Source organism: Symphalangus syndactylus, chromosome 17 (genome assembly GCF_028878055.3).
Source record: "Symphalangus syndactylus isolate Jambi chromosome 17, NHGRI_mSymSyn1-v2.1_pri, whole genome shotgun sequence".
Classification (NCBI taxonomy): Eukaryota; Metazoa; Chordata; class Mammalia; order Primates; family Hylobatidae; genus Symphalangus; species Symphalangus syndactylus.
This window is the reverse complement of record NC_072439.2, coordinates 35,699,959-35,720,877: the sequence shown is the minus strand read 5'-3', so window position 1 is coordinate 35,720,877 and position 20,919 is coordinate 35,699,959. Positions and strand designations below refer to the sequence as shown.

General features: G+C 49.0%; 1 protein-coding gene across 6 annotated transcripts; it reads right to left on the bottom strand.

Annotated features, from left to right (window-relative positions):
* Positions 1-4,943: 4,943 nt before the first annotated feature.
* ATP5MC2 (ATP synthase membrane subunit c locus 2) lies at positions 4,944-17,412 on the bottom strand. 6 transcript variants are annotated; one of them, XM_055249219.2, is made up of 5 exons: positions 16,070-17,412; positions 12,601-12,670; positions 9,631-9,708; positions 8,907-9,100; positions 4,944-5,202 (listed from the first exon to the last, which is right to left on the bottom strand). In XM_055249219.2, exons 1-5 carry the CDS (start codon positions 16,207-16,209, stop codon positions 5,088-5,090), a joined length of 597 nt encoding a protein of 198 aa, XP_055105194.1. In that variant the 5' UTR covers positions 16,210-17,412; the 3' UTR covers positions 4,944-5,087. The 6 variants fall into 6 exon arrangements, with proteins under 6 accessions (XP_055105194.1, XP_055105196.1, XP_055105195.1 ...); XM_055249221.2 differs by having other exon boundaries at positions 16,193-17,168; XM_055249220.2 differs by having other exon boundaries at positions 9,631-9,702; positions 16,070-16,237.
* Between the last annotated feature and the right edge of the window lie 3,507 nt (positions 17,413-20,919).

Genomic DNA, 20,919 nt, shown 5'->3' with positions numbered 1-20,919 from the left:
AAAGCCATGGGGATACAGAGGGGTTGCAAGTCTGTTTAGGCTCAGATACCATCCTGACACACACGTGCGCGCGCACACACACACATACACGCACACCCCAACCATCCCCCAGCAAGATATGCAGAGTTCATTTCTGTAAAAGCAGCCACACAGTTCCTGGAAGGCTGTAATCCACTATGGTTAAAAATATCTATCTTGGGGACAGAGCCGAGCCAACCAAACAGCCTACCCATAAACTCAGAAAATAAGCAGTGGGGTAGAATGAACCCAGTGGTAGGCAAAATGCTACCTATCTGCAAGATAAGAGCAGGGATAGTAATAATAAGAAAAACAGATTAAGGCTGGGCGCGGTGGCTCACACCTGTAATCCCACCACTTTGGGAGGCCGAGGCAGGTGGATTACCTGAGGTCAGGAGTTCGAGACCAGCCTGACCAATATGGTGAAACCCTGTCTGTACTAAAAATACAAAAATTAGCTGGGCATGGTGGCATGTGGCTGTAATCCCAGCTACTCAGGAGGCTGAGACAGGAGAATCGCTTGAACCCAGCAGGCGGAGGTTGCAGTGAGCCGAGTTCGCACCACTGCACTCTAGCCTGGGTAACAGAGTGAGACTCCATCTCAAAAAAAACAAAAACAACAGCAACAACAAAAAACCCCCAAAAAACAAAAACCAGATCAATCACCTTCACTGAGAAACTTCAGAAATTGTCCAGATTTTGTCTTTCCCTCTCCTCCAATGGTATCCTGACCCCAGGAAGCAGTATAGTATAATAGAAGGAGCTTTGGACAAGGGTTCTTATTCTATTCTATCACTTCCTACCTAGATAACCTAGAAAACTATGTCATGATTCTTTTCTCTTTCATTCTTTTTTTTTTTTTTCTGAGACAGAGTCCCAATCTGTTACCCAGACTGAAGTGAAGTGGCACAATCTTGGCTCACTGCAACCTCTGCCTCCCAGGTTCAAGTGATTCTCCTGTCTCAGCCTCCTGAGTAGCTGGGATTACAGGTGCATGCCACTACACCCAGCTAATTTTTGTATTTTTAGTAGAGATGGGGTATCACTGTGTTGGCCAGGCTGGTCTTGAACTCCTGACCTCAGGTGATCCACCTGCCTCGGCCTCATGAAGTGGTGGGATTACAGGCGTGAGCCACCGCGCCCGGCCTTCTTTCATTCTTTTATTTTTTTCTGAGACAGAGTCTTGCTCTGTTGCCCAGGCTGGAGTGCAGTGGTGCAATCTCGGCTCACTGCAACCTCTGCCTCCCGGGTTCAAGTGATTCTCCTGCCTCAGCCTCCTGAGTAGCTGGGATTACAGGCGTGTGTCACCATGCCCAGCTAATTTTTGTATTTTTAGTAGAGACGGGGTTTCACCATGTTGGTCAGGCTGCTCTCGAACTCCTGACCTCATGATCCACCTGCCTTGGCCTCCCAAAGTGCTGGGATTACAGGTGTGAGCTACCATGCCCGGCCTCATTCATTTTTTTAAAAAACAGACAAGGTCTTGTGATGTTGCCCAGGCTGGTCTTGAAATCTTGTGCTCAAGAGATCCTTCTGCCTCAGCCTCCCAAGTAGCTGAGATTATAGGTATGTGTCACCCTGTCAGGTCCAAATCATGATTCTTGAACCTGAGTCTTAGTTTTCTCATCTGTTAAAACACTAGCAAAACAAAATACCAAAAACCAAAAAACCACACACCTATTTCACATAAACAAAACAGATATAGTAAGAGTATGGCATATGTTTAAAAACAAAAGACTTTTTTTTTTTTTTGAGACAGTTTCGCTCTGTCGCCCAGGCTGGAGTGCAGTGGCATGGTCTTGGCTCACTGCAACCTCTGCCTCCTGAGTTCAAGCGATTCTCCCACCTCAGCCTCCTAAGTAGCTGGTATTACAGGCACATACCACCACACCAAGCTCATTTTTGTACTTTTAGTAGAGACAGGGTTTTGCCATGTTAGCCAGGCTGCTTCAAACTCTCGATGTCAAGTGATCCGCCCAACTTGGCCTCCCAAAGTGCTAGGATTACAGGCGTAAGCCACCATGTCCGGCCAGGGTAGGACATTCTTAAGGGGTCACTTAAAAAATTCTGCCCACCCTAGCACTTATTCAAAAGATGAGAGGAAATTTCTCTTTGGTGGTTGGGGGAAGAAGCAGGAATAAATTATCTCTAACTAACCATTTACACTAATAAGAGAAGCCAAGCATTTGGGATGAAGAGGACTAACCTCATGCCTGGTATTCTATCCCTGTCTTCTGCCATTTCTAAAGTGGCTACTTTGATTACAGTATGCTAATATTCACAGTGCCTTGAGATAAATGCTTAAAAATATATATTTTTGAGACAGAGTCTTGCTCTGTTGCCGAGGCTGGAGTGCAGTGGTGCGATCTCGGCCCACTGCAACCTCTGCCTCTGAGGTTGAAGCGATTCTCCTGCCTCAGCCTCCCGAGTAGCTGGGACTACAGGTGCGTGCCACCACGCCTGGTTAATTTTTGCATTTTCAGTAGAGACGGGGTTTCACCACATTGGCCAGGATGGTCTCCATCTCCTGACCTCGTGATCCACCTGCCTCGGCCTCCCAAAGTGCTGAGATTACAGGCATGAGACACTACGTCCAGCCAAAAATAAATTTTAAGGATGCCTGGGGACAAAAAGATCTTCCTGTGTTTTACTTTTTCCTCATCAAATGGTGAGAACGCGAAGATATCCAGGAATGTCTCCTAAGAATACATGTTGGAAAATGCATGCCATTTTGAGATACGGCCCAATAAAGACAAAATTTTGGCTGGGCACAGTGGCTCACGCCTGTAATCTCAGCACCTTGGGAGGCCAAGGTGGGCGGATCACCTGAGGCCAGGAATTCAAGACTAGCCAGGCCAACATGGTGAAACCCTCTCTCTAAAAATACAAAAAATTAGCTGAGCATGGTGGCGTGTGCCTGTAATCCCAGCTACTCGGGAGGCTGAGGCAGGAGGATCGCTTGAACCCAGGAGGTGGAGGTTGCAGTGAGCCAAGATTGTGCCACTGCACTCCAGCCTGGGCAACAGAATGTAACTCGTCTCAAAAACAACAACAACAACAAAAGACAAAGTTTCATTGCTTAGAACTTGAGGGATCAGGACAACATTCTCTACTCACTACTGCCCTTACTTTTTCTATTCCTGAATTATACATGAATATTCCTTCACCTCATCTGTGTGGAGACACAGAGCTGCCCTAGGTTCCTGGACCCCAACTCAAGCCAAATTACCAGTGTTGTTCCTGGTCAGCTTTCTCATCCTGATGCCCTTGGAAGGCCTCAAACTATTAAATCCATCTTGAAAGGGAGGCTGGAGCATGGTTCCTCATGACTGTTGTTTAGCATTGAGGTGATTTTCAAAGGGCACCATTTGCTTCTAATTTTAGGATGGCGCAAACCTACCGATGCTCCTCCTGTGGTGCTGAAGAAACACAACTGACTCTTGTAAGAAACAGAAGAGGGAAGCAGGTCTTGCTGCCTTCAGCATCCTTGGGTTTTCTCTCTAGATGCCTTCTGGCCAGACTTTCTTTTTTTTTGAGATGGAGTTTCTCTCTTATTGCCCAGGCTGGAGACCAGTGGTACAATCTCAGCTCACCACAACCTCCACCTCCCGGGTTCAAGCGATTCTGCTTCAGCCTCCCAAGTAGCTGGGATTACAGGCATGCGCCACCACACCTGGCTACTTTTGTATTTTTAGCAGAGATGGGGTTTCTCCATGTTGGTCAGGCTGGTCTCGAACGTCCAACCTCAGGTGATCTGACTGCCTCAGGCTCCCAAGGTGCTGGGATTACAGGTGTGAGTCACCGCCCCTGGCCCAGACTTTTAAAAATTTTGATTCCAGGCCAGGCATGGTAGCTCACGCCTGCAATCCCAGCACTTTGGGAGACTGAGGTGGGTGCATTACTTGAGGCCGGGAGTTCGAGACCAGCCTGGCCAACACAGCAAAACCTCGTCTTTACTAAAAACACACACAAAAAAACAACTAGCTGGGCATGGTGGTGCTCGCCTGTAATCCCAGCTACTCAGGAGGCTAAGGCGGGAAAATCGCTTGAACCTGGGAGGCAGAGGTTGCAGTGATCTGAGATTGCACCACAGCGGAGTGAGCCTATCTCAAAAGTAAATAAATAAATAAATAAATATTACAATGAAGGATTTGGAAAACATTTTTTGAGACAGGCTTGCTCTGTTGCCCAGGCTAGAGTGCAGTGGTGCGATCTCTTTTGGCTCTTTAATGCTCTTTTGGCTGAAGGTGGATGGAAACCAGAAAATAGCTTCATGGAGGTTAAATTTAAGTTTTTAGGGATAACAGAGTTCGAAAAAGAGGAAAGTGAGCAAAGATTCAGGGAAAGAAAGCAGAAATGAGCATAAAGGAAAAGGCAGGAAGATATGGTAAAGACAGGAAAACAACTGAAAAATGACAGTCACTTTAGGTAGTGTATAGGACTAATAACAGATACAGCAGAGAAAGTTGAGGTGACTTTTTGAGCCAGCAACTGATAAAACCAGTCTTATGCTTAAGGAGGATTCACCTGGCAGTGGTAGGGAGAAGTAAATGCTGGAGGGAAAAGACTGGAGGCAGAAGGCCAGTTAAGAGGTTCTTGCAATAGACGAGGTGGATGACAATGAGGGCCTGAGCCAGGAGAGTGACCGTGGAAACAGAAAGCCTATTAGCCAACATTTTAAGCTAGAACTTGAAGTTGCTACTGACCCCAATCTTCCCAGGCAAGTGGCAGGCCATGCCAGGTGAAAATAATTTAAAATGCTATGCTATTTCAAATAAAGCTTTCCTGAAACAGAATTAAGAAAAAGCGAGCTCAGCCAAATCCATGTTGAGTTTAGCACCATCACTACGCTTCGGGCCTTGTGCTCTCACCAAGGCACTCAGCCAACTGTGGAAAAGAAATATACACAGGAGACTCAAGAAACATCTTATTAATACAGTATTTATTTGTCTTTTCTCTGTCAAACCCTGAGCCAACCACATTTCCCAGGCTGCCTGGGGAGGTATAGGAAAAGGAACACACAGGGCCCACCAGACACGGGAGAACTATGGGAGGTGGAGACGGCTCCTTCACATGGCGAAGAGGATGAGAAAGGCCACCATCAGACAAAAGAGCCCCATGGCCTCCGAGAGGGCAAAGCCCAGAATGGCGTAGGAGAAGAGCTGTTGCTTCAGAGAAGGGTTCCTGGGAGAAGGAGAGGAGAAAAGACTGAATTTCTAGTTCACACAAAGAAATGGATAAATATCTAAGATGGGCTCAGGGAGAATTCCCCTCTTCAAGATTACCTTACATAATAAAGAAGCTTTTAGGGTAACACCACCATGCCCAAATTCTTGCCCTGATTCCCCAAAGGCTCTATAGGAACTGAATGAAGGGGGAGCAGACAATCTAAAATCCTGTAACATGGTCCAGGTATAATCATGACCTTCACTAATGGTTCACCCATCTCATTAACACAAATTAAGACCTCTTGGCCTAGACACTTAATATCCAGGGCCCAAATAGGATGGAAGAGGCATCCAGAGTGGAAGGGTCTATCTAGAGCAGTGTTTTCAAACTTTAACCAGAACTCCAATATAGAAAACATCTAAAAGTCAAACTGCAATGGTACAAAAGTAGTGGGGAAATTTTAACGGCTTGGTCTCCTCTTTATTCTCTAAGACAGTCTCTGGGGCATAACCTCAGAATCCTAAGGATTTATGGAACACAATTAGAACACCGCTCTTCTAGAAGACGAGAGTAAGGGGGACAGATTATGTTCTCTCATTTCAAATAGTCAAAAGATTTGGGGCTTTAAGAAACTACAAATGGGCTGGGTGCAGTGGCTCACCCCTGTAATCCCAGCACTTTGGGAGGCCAAGGCAGGCGGATCACTTGAAGCCAGAAGTTGGAGACCAGCCTGGCCAACATGGTGAAACCCTGTCTCTACTAAGAATACAAAAATTAGGCCAGGCGCGGTGGCTCACGCCTGTAATCCCAGCACTTTGGGAGGCCGAGACGAGTAGATCGCTTGAGGTCAGGAGTTCGAGACCAGCCTGGCCAACATGGTGAAATCCTGTCTCTACTAAAAATACAAAAATTGCTGGGCGCGGTGGCTCATGCCTGTAATCCTAGCACTTTGGGAGGCTGAAGTGGGCAGATCACGAGGTCAGGAAATCAAGACCACCCTAGCTAATACGGTGAAACCCCGTCTCTACTAAAAATACAAAAAATTAGCCGGGCATGGTGGCAGGTGCTTGTAGTCCCAGCTACTCGGGAGGCTGAGGCAGGAGAATGGCGTGAACCCGGGACGCGGAGGATGCAGTGATCCAAGACTGCAGCCGCTGCACTCCAGCCTGGGCGACAGAGCGAGACTCCGTCTCAAAAAAAAAAGAGAAAAAAATACAAAAATTAGCTGAGGGTAGTGGTGCATGCCTGTAATCCCAGCTACTTGGGAGGCTGAGGCAAGAGAATCGCTTGAACTCGGGAGGCGGAGGTTGGAGTGAGCCAAGATTACAGAGTTGCACTCCAGCCTGGGTGACAGAGCCAGACTCTGTCTCAAAAAAAAAAAAAAATTAAAAAAAAAAAAAAAAATAAATAATTAGCCGGGCATGGTGGTGGGCACCTGTAATCCCAGCTACTTGGGAGGCTGAGGAAGGAGAATCATTTGAACCCGGGAGGCAGAGATTGCAGTGGGCTGAGATTGTGCCACTGCACTTCAGTCTGGGAGACAGCAAGACTGTCTCAAAAAAAAAAAAAAAGAAGTTACAAATGGTCTATGGGGTTTATGAGTTGAAGTAGTATGGATAAAGGACTCCCAGTGTTGAAGGCCCATATATAATCTGTATTTCCCTTACTCTGATACCTCCAGAAGTCTTGATGGGTAAGGTAAATCGACACCAACATTTAATAGAATAGTGAATAAAGCAGCAGTCAGACTTCTTGTTTAATACAAATTCTTAAAAAGAACTCTATTTCCCAAAAGACATTAAGAGAACTTGCTGGTCTCTAGAGGATTAATTTAGTTTTAACTTTGAGTTATCCACAGCTGGGAGTACTAAACAGTCCCGGGCGTCAGAAACCAGGGGCTGGCTGCAGTGCCAGTTTTCCCAGGAGTGACAGAGGGAAATTCCCAGAGATGGGGAAAAATAGCAGTAAAGCCACTATGTTCACTGAGTCTCTAGAACAGGGAAGGTAAACTTTTTCTGTAAAGGGCCACATTTAAATAATTTTAGGTTTTGTGGGCCACATATAGTCTCTTTTGCTTTAAAACAAAAATGAAGCCTTTTAAAAATGTGAAACTATTTTTTTTTTTTTTTTGAGATGGAGTTTCACTCTTTCGCCCAGGCTGGAGTGCAGTGGCATGATCTCTACTCACTGCAACCTCCGCCTCCTGGGTTCAAGTGATTTTCCTGCCTCAGCCTCCTGAGTAGCTGGGATTACAGGCATCTGCCACCACGCCTGGCTAATTTTTGTATTTTTAGTAGAGAAGGGGTTTCACCATGTTGGCCAGGGTAGTCTCGAACTCCTGACCTTGTGATCCGGCCGCCTCGGCCTCCCAAAGTGCTGGGATTATAGGCGTAAGGCACCACACCCAGCCGTAAAATTATTTTTAGCTCAATCATACAAAACCAGGCTATGGGCCAGATTTGGCCCTTAGGCCTTAGTTAGCCAACACATGCTCTAGACCAAAGCTGTTCATGAAACTTTCTTCAATGACACAATGATATAAACATTCTATATATATATACTTTTTTTTTTTTTTTTTTTTTGAGATATAGTCTCACTCTGTTGCCCAGACTGGAATGCAGTGGCACCATCTTGGCTCACTATAACCTCTGTCTCCCGGGTTCAGGCAATTCTCCTGTTTCATCCTCCCGAGTAGCTGGGACTACAGGCGCCCACTACAGCGCCTGGCTAATTTTTGTATTTTTAGTAGAGACACAGTTTCACCATATTGACCCGGCTGGTCTCAAACTCCTGACGTCAGGTGATCCACTCGCCTTGACCTCCCAAAGTGCAGGATTACAGGCATGAACCACCTCGCCCAGCTTATATTTGTTTTTCTTTTTTTTTTTTTTTCCCAAAGTCTCACTCTGTCACCTAGGCTGGAGTACAGTGGCATGGTCTCGGCTCACAGCTCACTGCAACCTCCACCTCCCCGGTTCAAGCGATTCTCCTGCCTCAGCCTCCTGAATAGCTGGGATTATAGGCGCACGCCCCCCACACCCAGGTAATTTTTGTATTTTTAGTAGAGATGGGGTTTCGCCATGTTGGCCAGGCTGGTCTGGAACTCCTGACCTCAAGTGATCCGCCTGCCCCGGCCTCCCAAAGTGCTGGGATTAGTGAGCCACTGTGCCCAGCCAAACATTCTATATTTGCATTGTTGAATATGGTAGCCTCTAGCCACATCTGGCTACTGAGCATTCTAAATATGGTTAGCGTGACTGAAGAACTGAAAACCTAAACTATGTATTTTTAATTAATTAAAACTAAAATTCAGGTCAAGCACGGTGGCTCACGCCTGTAATCCTGGCAGTTTGGCAGGCTGAGGCAGGTGGATCACTTGAGGTCAGGAGTTCGAGACCAGCTTGGCCAACATAGCGAAACCCCATCTCTACTAAAACCACAAAAATTAGGTGGGCGTCATTGTGCGCGCCTGTAATCTCAGCTACTTGGGAGGCTGAGGCACAAGAATCGCTTGAACCCAGAGGCAGAGGTGGCAGTGAGCTGAGATTGCGCCACTGCACTCCAGCCTGGGCGACAGAGCGTTACTGTATCAAAACAAACAAACAAACAACATGTAGCTAGTGGCTACAGTGTGGAATAGTATATTTCTAGACCCCCAAATATTTTCTGACCTTTGGAAAGCATATCAGATAACCAGTGGAGGGTCCAACTTATCTTACCTGGCATAACCAATGATGAGGCTCCCAAATACAGTCCCAATCCCAGCCCCAGAGCCAGCCACCCCAACTGTGGCAGCCCCAGCTCCAATGAACTTGGCTGCTGTGTCGATGTCCCTTGAAATGGCACTGGTTTGGAAGCTGCGGCTAGAGACAAGTGAGGTAAGGGGACGTGAGACTGCCAAGCTGCTGAGGCTCTGTGAAAAAGAGGCAGGTAGAAGGTAAAGTTTTTTGCTTTGGTAACTTTTGTACCATTTAAAACCTTTAAGCTGCCAAATCCCATTGTTTCTCCCCCAAACAGAAAATTGTTTTAATGCCCTAAAATGCTGGCAGGTAGAACCTTTTAACGTAGGATGTAGACTTCAAATGCCTTTAAGATTCAGGTGTGGTCAAGAAGTTTAAGACTGAGGTCTTAGTCAATTCTTGCTGTCCCAAGGAGATCATCTTCCTAGGACTAAATGCTTCCAACTGAAGTCAGTAGACTAGGCCAGGTAATACCAGTTAGCAGCAGTGCACAAGGGCATGTGCTGCCAGTGGCAAAAGCTGGAGCACTATAGCAAACAGCATATTAAGTGTCCTCCATCTCCACCTAAAGCCCATGGCCTTGGCCATTCATGAATTTTAGCCTGTGATGACTGTCCTCAGCACTCTACCTCCTGGTTCTGGCAGGTAACCCTCCTGACCCATCACCCCCAAAACCACAGACCCAACTCCACCGGTAAGGTACCTCATCTGTCAGTATCTCCGGTCGTTTCAGCACCACTGCAGATAGTGGACGGCTCCGCAGCTGTGAGGTGCTCTTGGCCTAGCGGGAATGACATACAGGGGCAGGAGGGTCAAGGAAGACTGGAGAGGAGTTTCAGAACTATGCCCTGTTGTTAAATCATCAGACGAGATTTTCCTTCCTCTGATGGCCTTTCCATCTTCACACGTACGTTAGAATTTTGGATCATTCTTCCTTTTAGCAAAGTCTAAATTAAAGAACCACACCATTTCTCTTCTCAGACTTTGCTTTAAGGAAAGAAAGTCTACTTACTTTTGGGCCATAAAGGAGCATCCAACCTTGCTGTATCCTTTTATAGCTCTTGAGAACGAGAAGAAATCTAAGCCTCAGAAGCATTTGCCTTACTCAACAAGGGAAATATATACAGATGCTCCTCAACTTACCACAGGGTTATGTGCCAATAAATCCATCATACTTTGAAAAACCATTTAATACTGCTAACCTACCAAACACCATAGTCTGGCCTAGCCTAGCCTTCAATGTGCTCAAAAAGCTTACATTACCTTACAGTTAGGTGAAATCACCTAGCAACACAGTACACTGTACAGTACTGGTTTACCCTTGTGATTGGGCAGGTGACTGGGAGCTGTGGGTTGCTGCTGAGTATTGCAACAGAGTATTGTACCACACATTGCTAGCTTGGGAAAAGATAAAGATTCCTAATTCGAAGTATGATTTCTCTTTTTTTTTGAGACGGAGTCTTGCTCCATCGCCAGGCTGGAATGCAGTGGCGTGATCTCGGCTCGGCTCACTACAACCTCCACCTCCCAGGTTCAAGCAATTCTCCTGCCTCAGCCTCCCAAGTAGCTGGGACTACAGGCGCCCACAACCACGCCCAGCTAATTTTTGTATTTTTAGTTTTCACCATATTGGCCAGGCTGGTTTTGAATTCCTGACCTCAGGTGATCTACCCACCTCGGCCTCCCAAGGTGCTGGGATTACAGGCATGAGCCACCACGCCCAGCCCAAAGTATGGTTTCTAATGAATGCATATCATTTTTGCATCATCATAAAGTTAAAAAAAAAATCTTAAGTCAAATCATCTAAAGCTGGGGGCCATCTGTATGGGTAATGGTCAGCCCACAAGAAAGAAGCCAGTAACTTTCCCTGAACACATCCTTTTGGAAAATAGGAACAAAGATTCATGCTCAAAATTCACCACCTTCTGGTAGCCTTTTCTGACTAACCCCAAGACAGTGACACCAAAACAGACACACGGTGATTAATAGCCAGGGCTGCCAGGCGCAGTGGCTCACGCTTGTAATCCCAGCACTTTGGGAGGCCGAGGCGGGCGGATCACGAGGTCAGGAGATCGAGATCGCGGTGAAACCCCGTCTCTACTAAAAATACAAAAAATTAGCCGGGCGTGGTGGCGGGCGCCTGTAGTCCCAGCTACTCGGAGAGGCTGAGGCAGGAGAATGGCGTGAACCCGGGAGGCGGAGCTTGCAGTGAGCCGAGACTGCGCCACTGCACTCCAGCCTGGGCGACAGAGCAAGACTCCATCTCAAAAAAAAAAAAAAAAAAAAAAATAGCCAGGGCTTTAGGCATCAGATAAAGTGAGATTCTTAATTCTATTATCAGCAGTGTACTCTCAGGATAAGTCACTTAAACCTTTCTAAGCCTGTATTCTCATTTATGAAATCAAAATATCATCTCTTGGGGTTGATTTGAAGAGTAAATGAGATTATGTATACCAATTAGTAAACTCAGTGCTAAGGCACATGGTAAATGCTCAATAAATGGTACTCCTTTTTATTTGTGAATGAACCAACCGCCTCCTCTAGCTACTATTTTAAAAATTTCTTCCATACTGTTGTTTCTGAGTCAAATACTTTTCCAATGTGTACTTATGTAAATTTTAGCTTCCTATCCAAATTTAAGTCTCAGAATGAACTCCTTAGATATGGCTCACTCAGGACAAGATCCTATACACAGTGCATACTCAGTCCAAGTTATGCAATCTACTTATGTTTACCACTCTGGATGGCCAGTTTACATGACATATAGTTTCAGGAGTAGGAATAACTTGATCTTAGTCTAGATTCTCATCTCTATTCTTCTCCTAAGATGGCTGGGTAAGAATTAACTGGCCACAGCCAGGCGTGGTGGCTCATGCCTATCATAACAGCAATTTAGGAGGCCGAGGAGGGCGGATCACCTGAGGTCGGGAGTTCAAGACCAGCCTGATCAACGCGGAGAAACCCTGTCTCTACTTGGATCACGAGGTCAGGAGCTTGAGACCAACCCGGCCAACATGGTGTAACCCCATCTCTACTAAAAATACAAAAGTTAGCTGAGTGTGGTGGCAGGTGCCTGTAACCCCAGCTACTTGGGAGTCTGAGGCAGGAGAATTGCTTGAACCCAGGAGGTGGAGGTCGTGGTGGATCACGCCATTGAAGCCTGGGCAACAAGAGCGAAACTCTGTCTCAAAAAAAAAAAAAAAAAAAAAAAAAAATTAACTGGCTGCCAAGGGATACGGGGCAGGAGAGTATCTAGCAAGCACTCACTCTCTCCTGTTAGGCAGTCATAGCAGAGGGCCTTCTCTCCCCAAGAATCTTTCTTACTTATTTATTTTTTGAGACAGAGTCTTGCTCTGACGCCCAGGCTGGAGTGCAGTGGTGCGATCTTGGCTCACTGCAACCTCTACCTCCTGGGTTCAAGCTATTCTGTTGCCTCAGCCTCCTGAGTAGCTGGGATTACAGGCGCCTGCCACCATGCCCAACTGGTTTTCGTATTTTTAGTAGAGATGGGGTTTCGCCATGTTGGCAAGGCTGGTTTCGAACTCCTGGCCTCAAGTGATCTGCCCGCCTGGACCTCCTCTCCCCGAGCCTTGCTGTGAAGAACAAGGTCTGATGGAAAGAGAGAGACAAGATGTCTCTCCTTTAAAACTCTCCCAGAAAAGCAGGTACTCACCAAGGAGGGAGTGGAGACGAACTTGGAGCAGGCGAACATTTTCAGGGGGTGAGGGGCTGTGGCAGGAGAGCTGGAATTACAGAAGCAGCATTGTAAACACTCTCCTTATTCACTAAACTACATCCTTATTCGCAGAAAAGGGGCCCTAGAAAGCTTAACTGGCCCAGAAAACAGTGACTGACCTTAAGTCATCGGCAGAAATAGAATGAAAATCCTGAAGTCATGACTTCTTCCAGAAACCCCATACAGCTCCCAAGATTTCCTTATAACCAAGTGACTTCCCCTGGTGTGAACAAGTGAATACTTGGGTTCAGGTAAGACCTGTTACCCATTTCCATAGCCTCATGATTTGCAGTTGCCACAGGAATTTTCCCAGAGTGTCTTTTGCCTAAGTTTTCCTTAGTTTTTATTCAAAAGGAACCCTTCTCAAGACTTCATCATCTGGACCTTTAAAAGTTGCCCTTTAGGCTGGGTGCGTGGTTCACACCTGTAATCCCAGCACTTTGGGAGGCTGAGGTGGACGGATCACGAGATCAGGAGTTCAAGACCAGCCTGACCACCATGGTGAAACCCCATCTCTATTAAAAATACAAAAATTAGCCAGGTGTGGTAGCGTGCACCTGTAATCCCAGCTACTCAGGAAGCTGAGGCAGGAGAATTGCTTGAACCCAGGAGGCGGAGGTTGCAGTAAGCCAAGACCATGCCACTGCACTCCAGCCTGGGTGACAGAGCGAGACCCCGTCTCAAAACAAACAAACAAACAAACAAAAAGTTGCCCTTTAGAGTGTTTGTAGTTTTGGGAGATATTTGTTGAAGGCCAAGACACTGGAAAGTCTCCAACAATCTCTTTGCTGATCCCTGGAAGCATCGGATTCCTCAAAATACTTCAATTTCCTGTATTAATAAGATGAGGAAGATCAAGGGGGAATTCTGCTATTAGTCTACCTAAAAGGTATTAGTGGCTGGGCACAGTGGCTCACGCCTGTAATCCCAGCACTTTGGGAGGCTGAGGCGGGCGGATCACGAGGTCAGGAGTTCGAGATGAGGCTGACCAACATGGAGAAACCCCGTCTCTACTGAAAATACAAAATTAGTCGGACATGGTGGTGCATGCCTGTAATCCCGGCTACTCAGGAGGCTGAGGCAGGAGAATTGCTTGAATCCGGGAGGCAGAGGCTGTGGTGAGCCAAGATTGTGCCATTGTACTCCAGCCTGGGCAACAAGAGGGAAACTCCGGCTCAAAAAAAAAAAAAAAAAGTATTAAATTGTGTCTCCCCAAGATCTAAAGAAGACCTGACACCCTATAGGTATCTAAGTTGGTAGAAGTGAACTTACTTGAAACAGAAGGTGAGTTAAAAACCTAAAGGCAGGGTTTCTCCAAGTGAAGTGAGAAGCCCATCTGAACCAGAATTATCTGGGTGGTGTACGTATTAAAAAATGCATATTCTTGGGTCCAACTTGGACCTTCCTGGTCAAGATCCTGAGGGATCTAGGTTCAGTGGCTCACTCCTGTAATCCCAACACTTTGAGAAGCTGGGGCGGAAAGATAACTTGAAGCCAGGAGTTTGAGACCAGCCTGGGCAAACATCAAGACCTCATCTCTACAAAAAATAAAGTTAGCCAGGTGAGGTGGAAGTGCACCTGTAGTCTCAGCTACTCCAGAAGCTGAAGCAGGACTGCTTGAGCCCAGGAGCTGGAGGCTTCAGTGAGCTATGATCGCACCACTGTACTCCAGTATGGGCAACAACGTGAAACTCCGTCTATAAACAAACAAAAAAGATCTCTGGGAATAAGGCTCAAGTGCCCTGTATTTCAAACAAGTTTCCCAGATGATTATTAGATATACTTAACGCAAGAGCGTGACCTTAAACCTAGTCTTGAAACTGCGGTAGTGGTATAGACTTGAACTTGGATCTTTAAAGTTACATGCTTTCTAATAGGTCACGGGCTGAAATACTCAGTGAATGCTTAGGCCTATTAAATGCCACTTCATTAAATGAACCGAACTCAGACTGTCCCAGGTTAAAACACTTCTGAATCCAAGATCTTAATTGCTCTTAATTTATTTTTTGCCCAGGCTAGTGTGCAACTCCTGGCATCAAACGATCTTCCCACCTTGGCCTCCCAGTGTTGGGATTACAGGTGTTAGCCACCACACCCAGCCTTAATTACTTTTAAGTTAATGGATGTCTTCAACTCTTGTCCTATCTAGAACTCCGATTTTTGCCTATATGTAACTCTAACCCAATTTTGCTGCCGTACTATTCAGGTTTTCTTGGGTCAAAATCCAATAGTTCTTTAAGGCTTTTAGGAAAAGAAGAGGTGGTTTTTTCCTAAGGGAATTATACCTTATTATCATCTTTGTAAAATGCAGCTCTTAGGGGGATTAAGTATGTTCATTTACAAATTAACATACATAAAGAGTTTAATGTGGTGCTGGCATGTAATAAACCCACAACAAGGGGTGGCAATTAAGGGATCCCACCATTGGCTATCTAACCATGGCAAGTCTGCAATTGTTAGCCTACAACTTGGGCAAAGACACTATCCAGAATCAGGACTCCAAAATCATCACGGGCTTTTTCCTCAGTGTAGATGAGTCACAGGAGTGGTAACTTAACTATTCCTTTCCTTAAACCTTCTTTTCCTTGTAACAGCAGAATCTGGGGAGGTTAATTAATCCTTGACGGGAAAGCTAGCACGCAGGGACTCATGCTGGCCCCACTAGCTTGGCCTTACCCCACCTTTCTGGGCCTGCTGCCTCAACAGAAACCCTCATCTCTAGCCCACTACTTGTGACTTTTCCAGCTTCACCAGCGTGCCAGGATGCGAGAAAGGTACTGGTAAATAACTAGTGATTCCAAAGCAACCAGCCTCTCTCTTCTGCCTTAGCTATCCCAAGCCACAACCTAACGGGAGGAGATGTTTTGGCTTTTTTTCCCACTTCTTTCATGTTCAAGGTTTACTTTTTAAATTGGGTGGTGCTGACTAGAGGGATTGGTGACTTTAGACGATCCATTATCTCCATGGCTCGGAGCACCTGAGGTCCTGGGGCCTAAAGTCTGGAGATTTCAGAATAAAGAAGGCACAAGTCAGGATGAGAAGAGAAAGCAGAGATAGGAGGGGAGAGCCTGGGGGTTGTGACAATCTGAAAGGGCCAGAAGGCGAGAAAAGCGTGTCTGTAGGGGCTGGGTGGAACAGGTAAAAAGCAGCACTCCAGGATCTAACTTTGGCTAGCTCCAAGGCACCCTCCCCCTACGAGACATCCAAGATGGCGCCAGGCCCGCGCGGTTGGAGGTCACCGGCAAGCGGAAGAGCCAGCTCTAAGGCGAAGGGATAGCAGGAGCCAGGAAGGGCGAGAGGACCAGGGTGGGAGCACGCAAGGTAAGAGCCTCGAAGCTTTCGCGCGAGGTGAGGTGTCCCGCGCGCGTGCGCGGCGCACAGCGGGCACTAGGCCCCAAGGCCTTACCTGCTCCCACTGCAGAGAAGACGGAGAGGGGCGGAGCAGCGGGAAGAGCGAAAGGAAGGCTCAGCGCATGCGTGACCCGGGCCAACGAGTCTCTCAGCCACGGATAGAGTGATTGCAACATACAGGATCAGCTCAGGCATCACAGCGCCGCCTGCCAGGGCTGTGGCGGTATCCGGCCGGTTGCTCCACCTGGCGTTCGAGAGGAGAAACTAGAGGGAGCGCCGACTGTGCAGAAATGAGGCCAGCTCCGCGGAGTAAGCCGATCCGTAACGTGGCCTGCAGTTTGGTCTGTACCGCGTTTGGGATCTCGGACTTGCGTCCCCTTTCCGAGCATGCGCAGTCGTTACACTGCCAAAACAAAACTCCTACTCAGAATTCAGTGTTAACATACAGTCGGGATTGGGGTTCAGTGCCTAAAATGCAGCAGGAGGAAGATTGTGGGAGTCCTGCTTTCTGTCGCGCCGGGACCCTGGCATCACTGGATGGCAAACCGGCTCAATGGGCGAATAGTCAGCAAAATGCCGCAGCTGCTTCTGGTGGCTTCGCCCTTTTCCCCTCTCTCCGTTTCCTCCTTTCCATTCCGGTGATAAACCATGAGAAAAGCAGCATCAGCGAGCCAGAAGACAGGGCTAAATATGATCCGAATCTCTCTTTCCTGGTTCCTGGGACAGTCTAGGAATAACGGGCACCTGCGACCCGCTGTAAGGTTGCGAGGTCACTCCAGGCTTGCCCGAGCCTCTGCTCAGGTTTCAACTACGCGAGTGGGGATAAGCAGCGCCCCCCTCCCGCCCCCATGCTCTCCTGAACGTCCGTTTTCTCTCCCCTTTCGCTCGCCCTTCCCCTGATGGAAGGAGGTGGGGGGGGGCTTCCTGGTCCTCATCTTTCCTAGGCCCTCTTGTCTCCCAGACAGGACCTGCCCTGCCCTTTGGAACAGGGCGACAAGGCCTATCCAGTTCCAAACCCCTGCCGTCCCTGCATCGTGCTTGAATGCAGCACGAGAAAGACGGGAAAAACTCACCAAACCCCATAAAAAATAAAAAGAAAGCCGCGGCTGTAAATAAAGGCAAATCCGCCACCCTCTGAGGGGCCGTTTGTCCTCCCCTCTTTGGCCCCGTCCTTCCCGCCGCCCCCTCCTGGCTCCCGGGCCCCGCAGCGCCCCGGCCCCGAGCTCCTCCATTTAATCGGATTTGGGAGAAGGGGAGGATAAATCACGGCAGCAGCTTTACGGTCCCAGAGGAGAGGCGAGCCGCAGCCAGGCACACCCCGGCCGGCGATAAAAACCGCCGCTGAAAGCCCACGGAGCAATTTCCCGGGACCCCGAGCGACGCCATTACAGGAATGTAATTTTGCCCGGATGAGGCCCCGAGTTTAATTATCCTCGCGGAGGAATTTCAATGCGGCCAATCCATCTTACAGGCGGGCGGCAGAGGGATTTATATGGGCCCGTTATTTCACACCGATCCTCCATCTGCATTTTTATGGCCCTGAGCTCCTGAAACGGAGGGGAAGGAGTGGGGAGAAATAGGAGAAGTGGGCGAGAAGAGGAGGGTGGTAGACTGCCTGTCTTTCCTAAATTCACGTTTCCAGCTCCATTAGGATTCTCACAGGTTCCTCTGAAATCGCCAAATCTCCAGTTCTAGTTGTTGATTGCGCCCCGAGCGGGCAGGTACGTGGGAAATGGAACTGGGATCCTTGGGAATCAATCAACAGGTATTTATCTAGTACCAAGTGGTGCCAGGCACTGTGGAGATGCTGTTAGGAGAAAGACAGGCTAGCAAAGACACAAGTTTATCCCCTGAGGTCTCCAGACATCTCCATTCCCACCAAAACGGAATTCTTTTAAGCTGTCAGCTTCATCCTCAGTGGCAGAGAAAGTCCACGGTTCTTAGGAGCCACCACCCCCAAACGGCTGTCGCAGCTGTTGTGACAATTTAGACACTCAGATATGGCTAACAATCCCAGAGGAGGATCAGAGAAGGGGCCTGGGAGGAAGCTAAAGCTGGCTCTTTCCAAAAGTTGTTACAGCCTGCGATGTTTAACACTCCCTTACCCTCATAGAATAATGGCTTCTGCGTTCAGACAAATCTGGGTTCCCAAATCGCTGTGTGACCTTGAGCTAGCTGTTTAGCCCCCTCTAAATCTATTTCCTCTTATGTAAATTGGGAAGAATAATAGTACTTATCACACAGCCAATATTGGGATAATACATATGAAGCTTTTAGCAAGGTACTTGGTACCCAGTAAGAGTTCAGTAATTGCTAGCATCAAAATCATCTCGTCACCACCACCACCACCACCACCATCACCACCACCATCATCACTGCTTCTATAGTTAAGGGCATTGCAACTCAATTCTGCACTGCTACCTATATAGACTGTTTATTGCAAGGTCCTTGAGGTAGTATCTCCTGAAAGAGACTCAACTACACTTTAAAAACGTTTTCATTTGCATAAATCATACAAAACAAGTTATTTTACTTGCTGGTGAGTGGAGATCTGAGGGGAGGCTGAGAATCCTGGGACTATTATTACGAGGCTTGAAGCAAGAAATCAAATCCGCAAGGGAGCAGTGAGGCTACAAAAAGGAGGTTTGTAAGGGGAGGGGTGAATTTGAAGACAACAAAAGATCCAAAAGAAGCTTAGCTGAGGGTCGGGGGATCTTCTTAACTATAGGCTTGGGGAAGGGTCCTTCTTTCACTTCACAAAGGGAAAACTGCGGTCCAGGAAGGAAAGGGTGTGGAGACAGAACTACCCTTTCCAATCAGTCCCTTTCTTTTCCTACCAGACCATATAACAAGGTTGGCCTGATTGGCCAGTTTTTTTTTTTTTCTTTTTTTTCTTTTTTTTTTTTATTAATTTTTTTTGCATACAAAAACAATAGAGATTTTCTAAAAATACATACAAAAAAAAGATGCGTATCAAACATATTAGGAAGGTTGCACATGGGAAGTCGGGGAATAGAAATGGGGGTGGGAGTTAAAATAAATGAGAGAGGGACTTTATATGGATCAGTGATAATAACTCAATCCTCTATTTGACAAAGAAGAGGGAGAAGGAAGAGGAAGAAAAAGAAAGTGGGATAAAGGATCAGAAAGGGAGGAAAATAGAAAAAATTAGAGTATGACTCCAGGGTAGACCTGTTTTGTCGTCATTGAGTTGGTTGGTTGGTTTGTCTGTTGTATACTTCATGTTTCGCCAAGTTGGCCAGACTGGTCTCGAACTCCTAGCCCGAAGTGATCAACCCGCCTCGCCCCCCAGAGTGCCGGGACCACAGGTGTGAGCCACCACGTCCAGCCCCCACATTGCTTCTGGCCTCCGTGGTAGACCTCCCTGACGGAGCGGCCAGGCAGAGGGGCTCCTCACTTCTACCCAGACACGGGGCGGCCGGGCAGAGGGGCTCCTCACTTCCCAGACGGGGCGGCCAGGCAGAGACGCTCCTCACTTCTTCCCAGACGATAGGTGGCCGGGCAGAGGCGCTCCTCACTTCCCAGACGATGGGTGGTCGGGCAGAGGTGCTCCCCACTTCCCAGACGATGGGTGGCCGGGCGGAGGCGCTCCTCACTTCCCAGACGGTGGGTGGCCGAGCAGAGGCGCTCCTCACTTCCCAGACGGTGGGTGGCCGGGCAGAGGCGCTCCTCACTTCCCAGATGGTGGGTGGCCGGGCAGAGGCGCTCCTCACTTCCCAGACGGTGGGTGGCCGGGCAGAGGCGCTCCTCACCTCCCAGACGATGGGTGGCCGGGCAGAGGCGCTCCTCACTTCCCAGATGGGGCGTGGCCGGGCAGAGGCGCTCCTCACTTTCCAGACGATGGGTGGCCGGGCAGAGGCGCTCCTCACCTCCCAGACGATGGGTGGCCGGGCAGAGGCGCTCCTCACCTCCCAGACGATGGGTGGCCGGGCAGAGGTGTTCCTCACCTCCCAGACGGGGCGGCCGGGCAGAGGCACTCCTCAATTCTTCCCGGACGGGGCGGCCGGGCAGAGGCGCTCCTCACTTCTTCCCGGACGGGGCGGCCGGGCAGAGGCGCTCCTCACTTCTTCCCGGACGGGGCGGCCGGGCAGAGGCGCTCCCCACTTCCCAGACGGTGGGTGGCCGGGCAGAGGCGCTCCTCACTTCCCAGACGATGGGTGGCCGGGCAGAGGCGCTCCTCACTTCTTCCCGGATGGGGCGGCCGGGCAGAGGCGCTCCTCACTTCTTCCCGGATGGGACGCCCGGGCAGAGGCGCTCCTCATTTCTTCCCGGACGGGGCGGCCGGGCAGAGGCGCTCCTCACTTCCCAGACGGGGCGGCCGGGCAGAGGCGCTCCTCACTTCCTCCCGGACGGGGCGGCCGGGCAGAGGCGCTCCTCACTTCCTCCCGGACGGGGCGGCCGGGCAGAGGCGCTCCTCACTTCCTCCCGGACGGGGCGGCCGGGCAGAGGCGCTCCTCACTTCCTCCCGGACGGGGCGGCCGGGCAGAGGCGCTCCTCACTTCCTCCCGGACGGGGCGGCCGGGCAGAGGCGCTCCTCACTTCCTCCCGGACGGGGCGGCCGGGCAGAGGCGCTCCTCACTTCCTCCCAGACGATGGGAGGCCGGGCAGAGGCGCTCCTCACTTCCCAGACGATGGGTGGCCGGGCAGAGGCGCTCCTCACTTCCCAGACGGGGTGGCCGGGCAGAGGCGCTCCTCACTTCCCAGACGATGGGTGGCCGGGCAGAGGCGCTCCTCACTTCCCAGACGATGGGTGGCCGGGCAGAGGCGCTCCTCACTTCCCAGACGGGGCGGCCGGGCAGAGGCGCTCCTCACTTCCCAGACGGTGGGTGGCCGGGCAGAGGCGCTCCTCACTTCCCGGACGGTGGGTGGCCGGGCAGAGGCGCT